Here is a 20,217-nt window from a genome sequence, read left to right as displayed (position 1 = left end):
AAGACTAGTTGGCAGTGATTTTCAACCTAGTTTCAAGTACAACACTTTTTAAAAATTGGATTTGTGTATTGACGTTTATATAAAATATCCTTGATTTGAAAAAAATCATTTTTTCTGCCTCAGTTGACCCCAGATGCTAAGATAACTTCTTCTAATAAAATAACACTTTATGTTTGTAGCTGGCTGTGTAGATTTTGATGATTTTTAGGCCCACATTAATTTCATCTGATCACTATAACAACTCTGAAATTTGAAGTGGGGTATTGTTTTCTAACTTACAGATAAGGGCAAGAAATATATATCATCTCTTTCAAGTATTAATCCTTTGCTCCCATGCTATGCTATTTTACAAATACCATAAGAAGTAATTAAACAGTTATTTCTCTCTATCAGTGATAATGAGTCCATTTTTCATATAGCATAAAGTTGACCTATGTATTGTTATAGTACAATAACTCTGTTTATACCAGAGATTTCCTAAAGTATTTAAATTATTTTCTATTAATCCCCCTAACAACCCATTGACAAAATAAAGTTATATTTAATAGTCTTACAATGCTTTTTGTTATATTCTACCAATTTTACAGTGTCTTTTAAAAAATAACTTAAGCAAAATGATTCCTCATATTCCTTTAATCTTAACAATGAAAGCTTTTAACTCTGCTATGTTATTAGTTGTGTTATTATATTTTGTTAGTCAAATGTGGGATTGGTCCTCATGCAACCAGATATCTTGTCAGTGATGCATGTTTCTTGAAAATTAAAGCAGTGACCAACTGCTCAAATTTGGAGTCGTTGCTTGCATAAAATTGCTCAGCAGTGCTTAACCAGATCTAGTTACCAATTAAAACCTTACAAATTGGTAGACTTTTCTGGAGTTGATGTGGCTTTAAGTCATTGACTCTTTCTTTCTGGTAAAATGATTCAAGAAGGAGATGGCCTGAGCTATGAAATAAACACTTATTTGGATATTTTTTGCATTTCAACCTGACTTAACCAACAATAAAAACTTTGAGTTTTAATTCACTCAACAGGTTAAATAATTTACTTGTATTTATAAAGCAGGTAATAATAAAATTATATACCCCATAGCCTTTGTCATTTTCTCACAAAAGTATCTGTCTCCTTAAATAAATATATGGAATACCTTTGATCATACTTCACATAGAATTTTTTTAATGGCATGAATTTTCATTTTCTTTAAAAAATAACATTTTTATGAAGTTTAAACAGATAAAGGGAAGAATATACAGTATTTGCTCTCTATTAAAGCTATTTGGAAAGATAATATTCAAAAAATCATAAAAAGAAAGTACAGTTGTTCTTTATACAGAGTAATTATAAAACTTCACTTGTGACTTATACCAAGAAAATTGTCTAGAGTTTATCATATGTCACCTAAAGTTATTAGCAAAGATTTTTCTTTTCTAGCTATTTGAATGTTTTAAATGACTAGAAAATAGTTATTAGTCAATCCCTTAGGGCTGTCTGTTTTAAAAATGACAGTTTTTTTTTAAAAAAGAGCTCTCTAGAAACCTTTGATACTAATTCCCTTCCTTCCATCCTAAACTATACACCACCAACTAAAATAAATCTGGACCATAAAATTTTGAAATTGACAAATATTTAACTATGTCCTTGGGTGAAGTGTTCCAGGAAAACTAAGAAATTATCTTTGGTTGTAACCTAAAGATAACTTATAAAATCATTTAGTGGCCTTAGCCTTGTTGTAATATAATACAGTGAAACTGCAATGTCCATACATACTTCCTATGAAATATTTATCAGTTTGACAAAACTGCAGTAAAGTCGATGTATTGTGGTTTATATTCATTCTCAATAGTTTCATTAGGAACTACTGACGTAAATTGTCAGTGTTTTTACCACAGATCCTTACAAATATATCTAAAATTCTGGCCAAAGAAACTTTATTTTTAAATGCATATACTTTGTTACCATTTTATTTTAAAAGCTTGAAGTTAATTTTTCTTTGAGAGAAAAATTGTTTGCCTATGTGCGATTGTTTATACTGTTACTGTAGCTCAGACCTGATCTGTGACCAATATTCTGCTGACCCTGGAGAATGCAGGATTGCAGGCTCCTTTTAGGGCTTTCATAGAAGTGATTCAGCTTGAGGTCTTTATGCATTTGCAGGAGATGTGAGTCACACTCCCCAACTTTGATTCCCTATATCTATATTGCCCTTTGGAGGAAGCACAGTGGAGGGGCTTTTCCTAGATTTACCACATTGTAAACTTGGATGTTTTCGGTCCTGGCATTGTCAGCTGACTCTTAGCCAAGCTGTAGGGGGTACCTAACCATATGGTGTGTTTTCACTGTAACAAGTTCTAAAGCTAAAAACTGGCTATCTCACTTTCCCTAGGGCGCCATAGAGGCACCATATGATTATGCCACCCACTGCTTATTTCTTCACAGCGAGCCAACACCAGAAGAACACATAATACTGTGTTGCTTCTGAGGTCTTATGAATTGGGAGAGTACAGGTCCACCTTATCATCCTTTTCTTACATACAAAATATTTTATTTTTGGTAAGCTACTGGATTATGCAGACCAAATACAGTATATGACTAATACCATAGACCTTAAAATACCTATATCTTTTAATAACATGATCTTTGGAGGAGAGAGAGAGAAACCCAGTGCTGTAAAAATAAAGTTCAGAACCCATTCCAAACATTTTTGTTGTTGAATAGGAAAAAAGTCACTCAAACCTATTTACTGTTTATCATTGAAGCTAATTCTATGAATGGTGTATATTCTCTTGTTCATGCATTTCATTTTTTTTAACATCTTTATTGGAGTATAATTGCTTTACAATGTTGTGTTAGTTTCTGCTGTATAACAAAGTGAATATATGTATGCATATATCCCCATACCCCCTCCCTCTTGTGCCTCCCTCCCACCCTCCCTATCCCACTCCTCTAGGTCGTCACAAAGCATCGAGCTGATCTCCCTGTACTATGCGGCTGCTTCCCACTAGCTATCTATTTTACGTTTGGTAGTGTATATATGTCCATGCCACTGTCTCACTTTGTCCCAGCTTACCCTTCCCCCCTCCCCGTATCCTCAAGTCCATTCTCTAGTAGGTCTGTGTCTTTATTCCCATCTTGCCCCTAAGTTCTTCATGACCGTTTTTTGTGTGTTTTTTTTTTTTAGATTCCATATATATGTGTTAGCATACGGTATTTGTTTTTCTCTTTCTGACTTACTGCACTCTGTGTGACAGACTCTAGGTCCATCCACCTCACTACAAATAACTCAGTTTCGTTTCTTTTTATGGCTGAGTAATATTCCATTGTATATATGTGCCACATCTTTATCCATTCATCTGTCGATGGACACTTAGGTTGCTTCCATGTCCTGGCTGTTGTAAATAGTGCTGCAATGAACACTGTGGTACATAACTCTTTTTGAATTATGGTTTTCTCAGGATTTATGCCCAGTAGTGGGATTGCTGGGCCCTATGGTAGTTCTATTTTTAGTTTTTTTAGGAACCTCCATACTGTTCTCCATAGTGGCTGTATCAATTTACATTCCCACCAACAGTGCAAGAGGGTTCCCTTTTCTCCACACCCTCTCCAGCATTTATTGTTTGTAGATTTTTTGATGATGGCCATTCTGACCAGTGTGAGATGATATCTCTTTGTAGTTTTGATTCGCATTTCTCTAATGATTCGTGATGCTGAGCATCCTTTCATGTGTGTGTTGGCAATCTGTATATCTTCTTTGGAGAAATGTCTATTTAGGGTCTTGTGCCCATTTTTTGATTGGGTTGTTTCTTTTTTTGATACTGAGCTGCATGAACTGCTTGTATATTTTGGAGACTAATCCTTTGTCAGTTGCTTCATTTGCAAATATTTTCTCCCATTCTGAGGATTGTCTTTTCATCTTGTTTATGGTTTCCCATGCATTTCTTTAAGTAAACTTTGCATTATCTGTCACAAAATACTGAGATTCTATGTGTTTTATTTTTGGTAGATTTCAAGAAATTCTGAACTGCTTGTTCCAGAATCGAGAAGAAATCAGGCAAGAATATCTGAAGTTAGAAATGTTACTTAAAGAAAATGAACTTAAATCATTCTATCAACAACAGTGCCATAAGCAAATAGAAATGATGTGCTCTGAAGACAAAGTAGAAAAGGTATTTAACAACTTTATCCTTAAATTGTAGAGAATGTAAAAACATGGGGACTTATAATTCTAGAAATTTGATAGGCGATGTTGCTTAATCACCCATTCTCTACAAATCCCTAGAAATGCTAGAGGAAATGTAGAAGACATTGTTTTAAATGTATAGTTAAGCCTACAAGAAAAAAAATTCCTAGGTGTGAGAAACAAAAAGGAAACAAAACCCCTAAAATCTCAGTTATGACTGTTGCTTCTGTGAGGATGATGGAATGCTTAACAGGTAGGTAACACACTCAGGGAGAGTTGGGTACCAACATGGGGCAGTGAGAACAGTCCACCCCAGATGCAGGCAGTAGTTTACAACTTAGACCAATGGGAGGTTTTTTTCCTCCCCAGGGAAGAATATTTTGTCACTGACATTGTTACAGTTTCCACTGCATCAGTGCTAAAAAAAAAACCAGATCAACTTTTAATCAGTTTTATTATTTAATGTAGTAGTGCACTGCCCTTCCCCTTCACACACACAGACCACTTTCACAACCCTGCTTTGATGTACACCACTACTTAGGTAAGGGGCCCGAGGGAGACAGGGAGTTAGAAATGACAGTCCCCACATAAAGCCAGGAATCTCAGAGACCTTCACTCTTCATATTGGAAATATAGCAGGAGCAAACATTTTACCAACTAGCACAGAAAAACAAGGAACCAAGCCTAGGGTAAGAAAAAAAAGTCTCATTTGAAGACTGTCATTATAGATATACTTTTCACTACAGATTTTCATTATAGATTATACTTTTATAATCCATGTGTTTTATTTAGCAAATCCCTAAAGTGAGACATTAGCACAGAAAATGGTATCAGAGCAGTGATAATCTATAGGAAACTGAGCAGAGGCAAAGCAGAATCAGCCTAGTGAAACAGATCCTCAATTCAAACCACTAATGAGAGCTCACTGTCCAAACTTACAAAACCCATGAAACAATCCTCCACAAGCAAGTCAGCAGAGTTAGCAAATATGACAGAATCCCCCAAACGTCAGATACTATAGCAATCTGATAAAACCTATAAAAATGAATAAAGTCATCAAAGAAGGACTTAACAATAAAGGAATCAAAGAAAAAAAGAACATACATATATGAGAAGAAAACAAATGACACTTCCAGAAAGTAAAGATTTATTTACTGAAACTTAAAATTTCAGTTTATAGGTACAATACTAGACAATGTTTTAAATACTTCACGTACATTAACTCATTTAATTCTCAGAAAATCCTGTGGGCTATGTGATATTATTGTCCTTGTAATTAAGATGAGGAAACCAAGGCACAGAGAAGTCATTCTGCCAAAGGTTACCCAGCTCATAGAGTAAGAGCTATGATTTGAACTCAAGCCAGCTGATTCCAGATCCTGAGCTCTTATCCCTTTCCTTTTATGCATGTTAGTTATAGCTAAAGAGAGAATTAAAGAACTGGGAGATCTGAGGAAATCACACCACATACAGGATAAAAAGATAGATGTGAACAAGATGTTGCTATTTGAAAGATAGACTAGAAAGTCATGCATTCATCTAATAGATATTCTGAAGGAGATACATTAGTGCAAAAGAACAAAGGATAATGTGCAAAGTCTAAGGCTCAGAATTTTCTAGGACTATTAAGATGTGAATAAGATGTAAATTCAAGAAACATGAGTTCTAAGCAGGATAAAAGAATGTATACTTGGAGGTGTGCAACTCCAGAGCACCAAAGATCAGAAAAATAAACATTTTGAAAATACTGGATTTCCCCCAGTTTGGTGTTCATTGATGATAAGGTTAATTGCATTTTTAAGTACTATTTTATACTTAGTAGTATAGTGCTTTAAGAAACTAACATTTTAGGTTTTTGTCAGCCTATGAAATGGGAAAGATGTGATATGCTAAGAAATTAATCATAAAGTATTAATAAATATATCATGACTATGAATTTATAAGTAGCTATTAAGCTGTATTATCAAAATTAGTAATTTATTTACCGAATATGCATTTATTATGCCTTATTGAAGCTATCTTTGTTTTAAACCACTTTATTGATATATATGATTGATGTATGAAGAAACCCATAAATATTTAATATAGACAACTTGACGGGTTTGGTGATAAATATATACTAGTGAAACCATCACCATAATCTATGCTATAAGCCTGTACCTTACCTCCTAAAGTTTCCTCCCACCCTCTTTATTAGTAGTAGTATTATATTAATAACAGCACTTAACATGAGACCTACCCTCTTAGCCATTTTTAAGTATACAACAATAGACTATCATTCAGCTTTTAAAAAAGAAGAAAATTCTACCAATTGCAACAACGTAGATGAACCTGGAGGACATGCTAAGTGAAATAAGCCAGACACAGAGGGACAAATTTTACATGATACCATTTATATGAAAAATCTAAAATCGTCAAACTCAGAAGTAGAATCAGATGGTGGTTGCCAGAGGCTGTGCGGAAGGCGAAACCAGGAAGTATTAGTCAAAGAGTACAAAGTTTTAGTTATACAAGACAAATAAACCCTAGAGATCTACTTTTGTACAGCATAGGGCCTATAGTTTATAATGTATTGAATACTGAAAATTTCTTTTTGATTTTGTTTATCAAATGCATTTAAAATATTCCTCACATCCTTTTAAGGCAGAAGAAAAATAGAATTTATATCTTTATTTGAAATTTGTTGCTGTAGTTGTACTTTAACTTTCTTGAACTGCAAAATTGTTGCCAGTATTTTTGATGACCTTCATGACTTCCAAATAACAGAATATCTCATAGAATTAATATATCAGTTTGTTGTTGTGAAATCCTTTCATATGTTTGTTAAATGGAATTCTGAAATACTGCTATATTTACCTATTCTAAAAGTTGTATGTATTATCTCAATTAATTGCATTTATTATAGAGTTATTTTCAGTGGGGATAATAATTCTCAATTTTGTGTAGGTATCCATTAAATAAATATCAATTATCTGAAAGTGCAATTACCTGATTTATCTCTTGAAAAAAGGCAAGAAATTCAGTCATGGAAAACTGCTAGTGACTTAATATCTCAACTTTTAACAACAGCTTGTTTTGAACACTTTTGTTTATATGCAGAGCATTGTGCTAGACACAATAGAGGTTAAAAAAAGTATAAGACAATATATGTACTTCAGTAATTTATAAGCTAGTTGGAGCAATAAACTGATATAAAAATGACACAGCACTATATGATTGTGATGTAAGGAGTAGAGCAATAATAAAAACAGCTAATATTATTGAGCATACACTACGTGCCAGACACTTTTCAAAGTCCTTTGCATGGGTTAATTCATTTAGTATTTATAACAAGCCTATGAGGTAGATCCTGTATTATCACCATTTGTGAGCAACAGAGATACTGAGAATTAAAGTAAGCTGTCTAGAGTTATACACCTAATTAATGTGGTTGAACCAATATTAAACTCTGGATGTCTGGCCTCAGTCTGCACTTTTAATCATTCTGCTATACTATAAGTACTTTAAGTGCTATAGCCATTCAAAGGAGAAAACAGTGGCTTCCAGTTGTTGTGGTGGAGAAGGCTTCCTAGTGGAGAGATGAGATTTATACTGGGCGTTGCATGAGAATATTAGTGGGCAAAGAATAAAAGGAATAGTGTATTCAAATGAGGACACCAGTTTGACCAGAGCACAGCATATTTGTAGGTCAGTGTATGTGGAAGTACATAACTATACTCTCAACACTTCCTGCCAATTCCCACTGCTTTACCCATAGCAGATATCATTGATTGATTACAGCACTCTTTCTCTCTGAATCTGAAGTTGCCAGAGTTAACCACTATAAATAGATTGGAAATGGCACATGATATAAGACATATTTTGCCATATTGGGAATTAGTCAATTCCAGATAGAATAAAAGGCCAAATTGTGGAAGCTTTGGTTGCCAAGAATTATATGGTCTATTTGTGTAGTCAAAAGGCAGTCTTTGAAGCAAATGAGTAGTGTATTATCAGAGCTTAGAATCAGATTGCCATTTTTTGAACATTAGAATATTAGTACAATTAGTAAGTTTGGTCTATTTAATCCCAAGCTAATTTAAATCATGGTTATTTTAGCCTGTTTTACTTACCCCATTGAATTGTGAATGTGCATGCTTGGAAACATTAAGACATAGAGTAAGGAAATGGCTTTGGCTGGTTTCTGTAATTTTTTTCTGTTTTCATCTTTATTCTGCTTTTTTCACCCCACTTGTCTTTTCTGATATCTCACTTTTGGTCATTTCAATCCATGTTCCAATTCTTATAGCTATTCTTATGAGACTAAGAATAGCTAAGTCTAATAGCTAATGAGACTTACCTAAGCAATGAGAATAAAACCTCTTAAGTTTATTGGTTGTACACTATTGAAAAACATAGAAAGACATCTAGAGGCTGAGTTTGTTCTCACAGAAGTGTCAAACTATAGTTTTACTAAACTACTTGCTAGGTCAAGGAATTTTACATTTGTCTTGGACCCTCTCTGAAGAGGTTTACTCTCATAATTGCTGAAAGAATCTCACTGATTAAGCTATAAATGGTTCTTGAGTATGGACTCTGAGAACAGTATTAAAGTGAAGTTCCGGGGTAATTTTATAGTCATATAAAGATAATACACAAATTATTTTCAGTGAAATAATCAGTTTACCGTGTTAGCAGTCAGTTCTTTTGCACAAAGCAATAATAATACCTAAATTTTAGAATTTCATGCTTATTCTCACTCGAGACCTTTTGTGTTATTCTGGAGATTTTGTTAATAAAATATGTAAAGCTTTTTTGAAACTTTAATGGGAAACAATTAACTTTAATGTCAGGGTTTAACATACATATTTTAGAATTTATTTCCAAACACTTACTTGGTATTTATTTCAGAACAGTAATTCAATAAGAATTACCCTGATGGAAAATGTCCGCATGGAGAACCATCATACAGTCTACATTTGATGAACATTAGAAGTACAAACTCAAAAAACATACCCTCTGGGATTTTTAGTCAGGATCTTTTGGTATTAAATATTGACTGCCATCAGACCCGCAGATCATGTCCTGCCCTGGTTTCTAAGAGTACCTACAACATTTTTAAACATTAAAGGAAAATAAAGGTAGTTTGATATAATGCCTTCCTTCAGGCAGGTACAATACTTTTATGTTCATTTTTCAAATAAGGTGACTGAAGAGCCACTGAGATTGACTTGCCTAAGTTTTCACACCTGCTGAATAGCAGAAGAAAGTCAAGAAGCCACATATCCTACCTTCTGTTGGATACCAGTGGCTCTAAACTTTTCAGGTTTCAGGACCCCTTTCTGCTTTAAAGTAAAATATTAGGACCCCAAAGAGCTTTTGTTTATGTGGATTTCATCTACCAATATTCTATTAGAAATTTAAACTGAAATTTACAAAAATACATTATGTATTAGCTAACTTAAGAACAATCAATTACCCATTGCATGACAACGTAACACTTTAATGAAAAATAATTAATTATTTTCTAAAACAAAAAGAGGTAGTGAGAAGAGTGACATTATTACCTATTTTTGCAAATTTCTTTAATGGCTGGCTTTTCCTCAAAATGTCAACTTACCTTTTATAAAAGATAATAAGGAAGTAGAACTTAATCTCCTAAAGAGAGTAGGTTTTTAATCAAGTTCAAATGTAGTTCCTGCTCCTTTCTTCATTTTTTTTTTTCCATTTTTCTTTTTTTTTCATAGGATGTGTTCATCCCTACTTCCAAAAGCAGCTACAAGTGCTTGTTCTAATCTTTGGGGATCTGTTGTCTCAGGTCCAGCTATCACATCTGATGATTACTGAGTTTAGTGTCTTTTGGAAAATAGTCCAAAGAAGTCAAGCTGTTCTGGCCCATGATAGTGTGCAAGACCCTTGGGGTAAAAAACCAGAAGGCCAGTTTTGATCTCAATTCATGTGTAGGTAAAACACCAAAAATATTTGGACTATCCAGTATGTGTCCTGAACCAACCATCAGGCGAGATCAGATGTTTATGACACCTGGATATAAGCTGTCTTTTCTTTCATTGGCAACAGCCAATCTAAAGGCCTTGTAGACAAAACCACAACAATAGAATACTTTACTTCTTCACATCTTTCAAACTGAAGGAAAGACAAGAGCAGGACATGTATCTATTTTGTTTTGAGTAAGGAAATCATGAGATTTATCAGGCCTCACATGAACTTTTCAAATGCAACATTTAAAGGAATGTATTTTGGCAAAAAAAAAAAAAAAGTGATAGTCTTCAATTTGGCCGTTGTATTTCTTAAAGTCATAAACTCTCAACATGTAATTTTATAAAAATGACTCAACTCAATTTCCTGTTTTCCTGCAAGCAGTAGTTGTGAGATTTCAAAGGGGAAATAGCTTTAAGTACAAAAGTATAGCCTAATTTAATAGACAACAATAGCACACTTAAAAGGAAATATACTACTGTACTAATATCACATACATCACGTATCATAAAAGGTTGACTATTAAATGCATTATTTTTCAGGCCACTTGCAAAAGAGATCATAGACTCGCAATGTTGAAAACTCGCCGCTGCTACCTGGAGAAGAAAAAGGAAGAGGAACTGAAGCAATTTGATGAGAATACTAATTGGCTCCATCGTGTGGAAACTGAAATGGGACTCTTAGGTCAAAATGGTCATATTCCAAAGGTACATATGTGTTTGTAGATTCAGATTTATTTTCTAAGAACTGAGTTCCTTAAACCCATTGTCTTTGTTGTTGAGTAAATACCTTTCATAAGACAACTTTTGGTCCATCTCCCGGAGATTTGACTCATTTTACTGTTTTTAACTGAATATACCTTCTGCCTCCCTGATTACCTATTAGATTTGCCTTTCTTGTACTTTCAGAAGAGTAAAGTTACTTTTAAATGTTATTCTTAAGTGATTGCATCCTTTTATGAGGAACTCTTAAGTTAGAATGAAGTAATTCTATTTCAGACTGTACTTGAGGTTTCATCATGTAGGTAATTTAAGTTTGTTTTAATACTTGATATTTTGTGCAAAAATAGTTTTAAATGTGGTCAGCATTATTTGTATTATAGCTAAAGAAAGCCAGTTTGAAAGCCGTATGCATTTATTTTTATGTACTAAACTGAAGATATTCCACCTAGAATGGCAAAAGTTTATATTTATAAAGAGTAGCGATGGGTAATGATGGTTAATGGCTGAATCAGATCATAATTGTGTTCAGCTACAATGTTACAGATAGTTTTCTCCCTTAACAATAGTAAGCTACAGAAGTATGCAGTTCATTCCTAATAAAGTACCTCCCAAATGTCTTCAGTGTCATCATTATACTTTTCTTTTCATAGTTGTGATAACACTATTCCATCTTTAGTCTTGAGTTCACACTTAGGCCAGAAGAGGAATGAAAGAAAGGGGAGAGAGATATCTGTATTGGGAAAGCAAAAACTTTTCCAGAAATCCCTAACAGACATATCTGAATTGACTAGAATTGTCACGTGGCTATCCCTAGATACAGGGGAATCTGGAAGGGTGAGTGTTTTGCTGGACATATTATCATCCTGAATAAAATTAGAGTTCTCTTAATAAGGAAGAAGGGGCAAATTAATATGGAATAAGCAGCTAGCAAACAAACTGCTACAAAGTAACTAATTTTGATCTCTAAATACCTAATACTTTAAAAGAACAACTTTTTTATACTCTTTTTTTTTAAAGGAAGAGTATCTAAAGTCTTTAATTTGATGATGCTCTTCTGAAAGTCTATATTATGTATCAGCTCTGAAATCTTAAAATTTCTAGAAAAGCATTAAACTGAAAATAAATACAGGTGAAATGGAGTATAAAATATTCAGTACAAATGAATGCAGCTAGTGACTGTTAATATTCAAAGATATCAATTTTTTGTTATAATTTAAAGATATTAACCAATGCATCATAACTAGGAAAATCGATATAAATGTCCATCCTTTTAACACTGAAGCTCAAACTGAAGGAAGAGGAGACTAGCAGGAGTAGTGAATGATGACAGTACAAGGTAGTAAAATTGGAGCAGTGAGCAACAGATACCTTGTTTCCTAAGAAGAGGGCCAAGGATAAACAGAGACTGAATAGTTCTTTAGTGTGGAAATTCATTGAGGGCCAACCAACAGTTTAATCGACACTCAGCAGTCCTAGAAGTCTTCACAATATCTTGATGAAAGTATGCCAGCCAGTTAGTTCAGTAGATTGGGAATTAAATGTAGTACAAAGCATACTTTAATGAGATTTTATAACTTAACTTAATTGACAAAGCACTTTAGAATATTAATATTCCCTATAGCAAGAATGTAAATATTGGATAGAGGATAGACACTGGAGTTGAAGTGGTTGGTAATTCCATTATTTGATAGTTGTGTTGAATACTAACTCTAATAGTTGTGTTGAATACTAACTCTAACACTAACCATATAACTTGGGGCAAGTTGTTTAACTTCACTGTCTTAACTTCTCATCTTTAAAATATATTTAAGGCATTATGAACTTAAATAAAATGCCGTATGCAAAGGCCTAGCACCACTTAATACATAACGAGTGGTTGATAAATAATAGTTTAATATTCTAGGCCACAACATCATAGACATCAATAACCAAAGAAAGGTGTGCACAAAAGGAACACAGCAGCATTAGCTGTATTATAAAATACATTTGCTATTTTTCCTCCAGAACAGTGTTTCTGACCTTTTTGGGTCATAGATGCCTTTGAGAATCTGATTAAAGAGCTATTATATAGATCTTCTCCTAGATGGACGATTGTGGGGGGGGGGGGGGTCACATTCATACAATTTTACTTTTTTTTTTTGGGGGGGTCATTTTTTCCATTAATACAACATTAAGAATATCTGCTCTAGAAGAAAACTAAAGCGCACTTATTTTAAAATGCCATATGCCTCTTAAGATTACGTAATGGACATATTTACATGACTTAAAAGGAATAAGCAAAAAAAACAATGATTAATCAGTAATCTATAATAGGGATTAACTAGGCTTTCAAACGGTAACGTCTGAAATTCCATGCTTGATCTGAGAATCTAAAGCTGTAGAGGCCCATCATAGAATGCAACAGCCTCCATCAAAGTACCTGTCAGGGTCCCCAAGCCACAGTCCGGATATGTTTTCAGAGAAAACAGCTGATATCCTGGCCAAACGAGTGTTTCTCACTCAGTGCGCAAGAGCTGTTTCTCTTGAAAAGGTAGCAGATATTGAATGTTTATAGTAGTTTTTGGTTTGTTTCACTTATATTTGTCATGTTTCACTTATTTGTTAGAGACTATGTATATCTAAAGAAGTCTTATTCTCAAGGTGATCATTGTCAAAATGACATAAAATAACAAGTATTTTTGTTAGTTTTGTTTACTCTTACTTACGGCCATGATGTTCTAATAGAATATTTAGCCATTCTAGTGAGCAAAAACTTTCTCATGAAGGGTCTAAAAAATGTTTTTGGCATATGGTAAAATATAACATAAATTTTACCAGTGTACAGTTCAAGTGGCATTATATTCATAAAAAGAATTAATAGATATACATTTTAAAATGTTATTTTCATCTCTCAATAGCCTTGCTTAATTTACATTATACTTATAATCTAGTATATTTGTGTAATCAACAATCTAAAATATAGCCCAACTCCAACTAGAGGAGTACTTAAGAACTTTTTAATATTAAAAGAAGCAAAAACCTCAATTGTAGCTATTTACTAGTTTGCCTTTGTTTTCCCATATTTTTAAATTAAATTTAAATTTTAAATTAAAAAATTAAATTCCCAATTTTTAAAATGGTTCAGTATTCTTTTTAGTAATATTATTATTGCTATTTTTTTTGGCTACTTAGTAGCATTTATAAAGTTAATATTGTTCAGGTTATTTTCAATAAATTTAAATTTTTTCACCATGGTCAAATGTAATTTTTCTAATAATCTGTCTTCTATTACTCTTTTAAGCAGGACTTTTCACACCTGAATATGAATCTGGAATTGATTTTTAAATTCTTGTTTTTTAATGCATTTTATTATGAATACTTTGAAAAAATTACAATTAAAGCTGTTTCCATTCCCATCACCCTAATCCCACTCTCAGTTTTTTTTTCCTGTGGATATTTTCACAGCTGAAACAGTTATCTATGTATAAGCCATTATTTCTTACATAAACAAACTGAGACATAACTTTGTGAAAAGATTTATCCACAGTTGTACAACTCTGGACAGAGATCCAGTACTGCGACTTTCAAATTGCTGCCCTTTTTTCTGTACCCTCCTGCATTATCTACCTCTTAACCTCACGAATTTATCCACTTCTCTGTATCTCCCCTGCCACTACCCTAATTCAGACTCCCAGCCCCCATTATTGGACTGGTACATTTGACCTTTATGCTTCCATTCGTATTCTACTGCAATTCATTCTCTCTACTGCAAGCAAAATGAGCTTTCTAAAAGGTAACTCCGATCATATCACTCTTCAGTACTTTCTCCCTAATGTAAACTCTGTTATGATTTCCCAGGTCTGGCATGGCACCTGAAGACCTTTCACATTTTATATATTACCTCTCACTATATTCTTACTTCAGCTATTACTAACCTCCCCGTAGCTCTCATAATAGGCTATGCGCTTCCAATCAGATTCAGTCATTAGTGTATCAAAACAAGAAAAAGATTCATATTGTAACTTTGTTTCTCAAAGACAACAAACTAGCCAAGAACAATTATTGAGTAAAATAATTATACAGTCAAGGCTTGTCTCTTTAAGAGTGGTGCAAGAAGATAAAACAATAAGATTAACAGAGGGAGTAAATAAAGAAGGGTTTTTTTTTTTTTTTAAGAGAAAAGGTGGAATATTTGACAAACATGGTCATACTTTTAGGGTCGTTGAATTTTTTGACTGGAAAAGACTAAAGAGATCATCTAGGCAAGCTCTTAAATTTTAGTCAAGTAAACTGATATGCATAAAGACCATATTTTGGGTTCCAGGTAGCATGTGTGTCATAGTTGAGCCATCTCTAAAATCACCTGATTCATAGGCCAGTGCTCTAACCGTATCATCCTGACTCCCTAAAGAGAGTTTGCTCTAAAATACTTGCTGTATTTCTTGAAATATAATTATGAATCATGTGAATAAACAACCCCCAACTTTACTATATCTCAGACACATAGAATTACATTGTTTCCCTGTCATAGTGCCCGCCACTAGCTTAGGAAGTATTACAGAAAAGAAAAAGAAAAAAATAACTTTAAGCTTACAGAGAATCAGTGGCCAACTGCAGGTTGGGAAGGAGTATTGAAAACCTAAAATGGATTATGGGAATTATCTGTAGGAAGTATCTAGGCACAGCTCCCCTGCTTATAGGATTTTTGTCTCAGCCCCTTACAATGTCCAAAATATTTCACTCCGTTTTATTTTATTAACTAAAATTTTTCCAATTTAAGATTCTGAGAATGCTACTGGATTATTACCATTCATACTTTAGTGTATCCACTTAGCTGACGTTTTCCATACTTAAGGTTTAGTAGATTTGAGAAAAGATAAGTAATTTTAGGTGGTAGATTAGAGAACATTTGGGCATATGCACATAAGGGAGCCTACGAAAACTTTTTTACACTTTTGGCCTAGAATGAAGCTTATACCAAGACTGGGTGAAGGTAAGAATTTTTTTTTTTTTTTTTGGCCACACCTCGCGACATGTGGGATCTTAACTCCCCAACCAGGGATCAAACCTATGCCCCCTGCTGTGGAAGCATGGAACCCCAACCACTGGACTGCCAGGGAATTTCCCAAGAGATTTTTTTTGCGGTACACGGGCGCCTCACTGTTGTGGCCTCTCCTGTTGCGGAGCACAGGCTCCGGACGCGCAGGCTCAGCGGCTATGGCTCACGGGCCCAGCCGCTCCACGGCATGCGGGATCTTCCCGGACCGGGGCACGAACCCGTGCCCCCTGCATCGGCAGGCGGACTCTCAACCACTGCGCCACCAGGGAAGCCCCCGAAGAGATTTTTATTGTATGAAACTTTTATTGTATTGACATAGCCCCTGTCCTGGTGGTATACCTTACATTCTAATATGGAGAATCTACGAACAAATAAATAAATGGAATTGTTACTAATCAATGCTATGGCAGAAACTATCAGGGGTGGAGAATGTCCATCTTTAAATGTGAAGCTTAGGAAAAGCCTCCCTGAAGAAATGACATTTAAGCAAAAATGGGCCATATTCATGTACTTTCAAAGTATTATGAACAAGTTGGATAGACCAAGAAACTGTCACTATAGTAAAATTTGTTCTGAGTTCCTGATGTTCAGTTTCTGAGGAAATTTGAAACTTGTAAGTCATAGACCACCTGTACCAGAACACTTGTTTTTCAAATTGTTCCTAAACATACCACTTCATATTTTTAAGAATTAAAACTATTGACACCAATATAAAATAAGTTTTATTAAAATTGATTTAATTTTAACATTTTTAAATGAATCTGAGGTATAGTGTGTCTTGTTTTCCCCAGGAACTCAATAAAGAACTTCATTGCCACCATTTGCACCTCCAGAACAAAGATTTGAAAGCACAAATTAAACATATGATGGATCTAGCTTGTCTTCAAGAACAGCAACACAGGCAGACGGAGGCGTAAGTACATGGATTTACCTGTTCTAAAAATTTTAATACTATAGACCTAAGGAACCTGAAGCATAGAAGTTTAGTTTTCCATTGCCAGAAAATTTAATTTTATCCAGTACAAGGTACATATTTTTTATTAAGTGTCTGCCAGCATCAGAAATCATGCAGAGTTAGAAAACACCGAGAAAGTATAAAGGATGTTGTTCTTCTCCTCTAACTAAGTTTTTATAGTGCTTTATAGTTTTGAAAACATTTTTTAATTTATTATTTTTATGTAATATATGTCATGTAATACAAAATTTCAAAGATGCCTCTACAGTGAAAGAGTCTGTCTTCTACCTGTCCTCTAGCCATCCTTGTCCCCTCCTAGAAACTACTACTATTAATACCAACTGAATTTTTAAGTAGACAGTTTTTAAGCATTCGTAATTCCAGAATGATTTTTTGCTATCATTAAAATGAAGTTATTAAAAGTGTATATTTTTTAACATCATGTCCCAAGTTTTACGTGATGCTATAGTAGCTCTTTCATGCTCTCTCTACTAACTCAGTAGTAACACCTTTTAATTTTTGAAACGTAATAGTAAAAAAGTATAACTTGATCTTTTATTTTTATTACCTTGGATATGTCAGTCAACTCCTTAGGTGTCACTTTCATGCTCTGTAAAAATGAGAAATTTATTTCTCTAAGGGCTTTCTGCCAATCTGAAATTCTACTGGAGTTCTTCTAGTGTTCTCAAATAACTGGTAATTAATTTTCCATACTTTTAATTTAAAGGAAATTATATTAGCATAGTTATTTTTTAAAAGAATAAGAAAAAGGGAAGGAAAAACTTTAGGGAAATATTATCCTGTGGATAGAAGCTCACCCCATACTTTCTATATTTATACCTAGAGCATACATTGAACATTCATTTACTTGTACTCACACCACCTGCAAGAGTTAAAGTTATCAAAGAAACATTAATTTATTTTGACCATACTGTATTTGATATACCATACAAATAGATTAATATATTTAAGATACATTTTTGCCTCAAAATGGGCAAAAAGATTTCTAACTTTGAAAATTGGTGAACCAGAGCATTACAGAGGCAATACAATATAGTAGAAAGAGTATGAGTTTTAGAGTTGGTCTTGAATTCTAGTTTATATGAGCACTATAACCTTGCATAAATTATTTTACCTCACTAACCCTTGGTTTTCTTATATGTTAAATTATACTTTCCTTATAACAATTTTAAAAGGATTAAATAACAAAAAATAATGGGTGTGATGAACTGTCTTAGCCTGAGCTTATAGAGTGGAAACAAACAAAAAAGAAAAGATTTAGTATATATTCAGAGTGCTGAAAGAAAAAAATTTTCAACCAATAAGACTACCTCGCAAAGTTATCATTCAGAGTTGAAGAAGAAATAAGAGTTTTCCACACAAGCAAGAGCTAAAGGAGTTCATCAATCACTTATAAATCTAGTATGAAGGTTGAAAGAAGAAAGTAGTAAAAATAACTAACTACAATAATTCCTTAAGGAATACACAAGATAAAAAGATATAAAATATAACGTCAAAAACATAAAATGTGGTGGGGGATGAAAACGTAGACCTTCAGAATGCATTCGAATTTAAGTGGCTACCAGCTTTAAATAGACTGTTATAAATTTGTTGTTATATGTAAGCCTCATGGAAACTTCCAAGCAAAAACCTATAGTAGAGGGCTTCCCTGGTGGCGCAGTGGTTGAGAGTCCACCTGCCGATGCAGGGGACATGGGTTCGTGCCCCAGTCCGGGAAGATCCCACATGCCACAGAGCGGCTGGGCCCGTGAGCCATGGCCGCTGAGCCTGCGCGTCCAGAGCCTGTGCTCCGCAACGGGAGAGGCCACAACAGTGAGAGGCCCTCGTACCACAAAAAAACCTAGAGTAGGTGCACAAAAAATAATAAGAAAGGAATTAAGCATGCCACTAAAGACAGTCATCAAACCACAAAGGAAGAGAACAAGAGAAGAAAGGAATGGAGGAACTACCAAACAGCCAAAAAAGAATTAATAAAATGGCAGTAAGTACATACCTGTTAATAATTACTTTACATGTAAATGTACTAAATGCTCCAGTCGAAAGACAGAGTGGCTGAATGGATATAAAAACAAGCCCCATCTATATGCTGCCTACAAGAGACTCATTTCAGACATAAAGACAATTCACGGACTGAAAGTTAAGGGATGGAAAAAGGTATCCCATGCAAATGGAAACCAAAAGAAAGCTGGGGTAGCTATACTTATATCAGACAAAATAGGTTTTAAAACAAAGACTGTAATAAGAGACAAAGATCAGCATTACATAATGATAAAGGAGGTCAATCCAACAAGAGGATATAACATTTGTAAATATTTATGCACCTGACATAGGAGAACCTAAATATATAAAGCAAATATTAATAGACATAATGAGAAATAGACAGCAATACAGTAAGAATAAGGGACTTTAATACCCCACTCACATCAATGGATGGGTCATCCAGACAGAAAATCAATAAGGAAACATCTTCCTTAAACAACATGTTACAGTAGACAAACTTTACAGATATATAAAGAACATTCCATACAAAAGCCACTGAATATACATTCTTCTAAACTGCACATGTGACATTCTCCAGGATAGATCATATCTTAGGCCACAAAATAAGCCTTAACAGATCTAAGAAGACTGAAATCATATTAAGCATATTTTCTGACCACAGTGGTATAAAACTAGAAATGATTCCAAAAAGAAAACTGGAAATTTTACAAACAAGTGATTAAACAACATGCTACTGAACAACCAGTTCATCAAAGAAGAAATCAAAAGCAAAATCAAAAAATAGACAAACAGAAAAACAAGAATAAAGCCCAAAGTTAGTAGTAGGAAGGAAATAGCACAGCTTGGAGCAGAAATAAGTGAAATAGAGACTAAAATACAACAAAAAAGATCAATGAAACCAAGAGCTGCTTCTTTGAAAAGATAAAATTGACAAACCTTTATCTAGACTCATGCAGAAAAACAGAGAGAAGGCTCAGATAAATAAAATCAGAAGTAAAAGTGGAGATGTTACAACTGATACTACACAAATACAAAGGATCCTTAGAGACTACTACAATTATATAGCAACAAATTGGGCAACCTAGAAATGGATAAATTGCTAGAAATATACAACCTACCAAGACTAAATCATGAAGAAATAAGAAATCTGAACAGACAAATTACTAGTAAGGAGATTGAATTAGTACTTAAAAACGTTCCTACAAGCAAAAGTTCAGGACCAGATGGCTTTACTGGTTAATTCTATCAAACATTCAAAGAAAAGTTAATACCAATTCTTCTCAAACTCTTTCAATTAAAAAACAGAAGAGGAGGGAACACTTCCAAA

General features: G+C 33.9%; 1 protein-coding gene across 1 annotated transcript in view; it reads left to right on the top strand.

Moving 5' to 3' along the window:
• The window catches only part of KIF18A (kinesin family member 18A), a 78,964-nt gene that overhangs the window by 22,704 nt on the left and 36,043 nt on the right, over positions 1-20,217 (top strand). The window contains exons 10-12 of the mRNA XM_060017362.1: positions 4,001-4,163; positions 10,696-10,860; positions 16,705-16,826. Of these exons, the coding sequence (XP_059873345.1) occupies positions 4,001-4,163; positions 10,696-10,860; positions 16,705-16,826 (450 nt within the window). The remainder of the gene's footprint in view (positions 1-4,000; positions 4,164-10,695; positions 10,861-16,704; positions 16,827-20,217) is intronic.

The sequence above is a fragment of the Delphinus delphis genome, chromosome 8 (genome assembly GCF_949987515.2).
Source record: "Delphinus delphis chromosome 8, mDelDel1.2, whole genome shotgun sequence".
NCBI classification, from domain to species: domain Eukaryota; kingdom Metazoa; phylum Chordata; class Mammalia; order Artiodactyla; family Delphinidae; genus Delphinus; species Delphinus delphis.
Note: the sequence above shows the minus strand (reverse complement) of the source record. Positions and strands in the feature narration are given on the sequence as shown.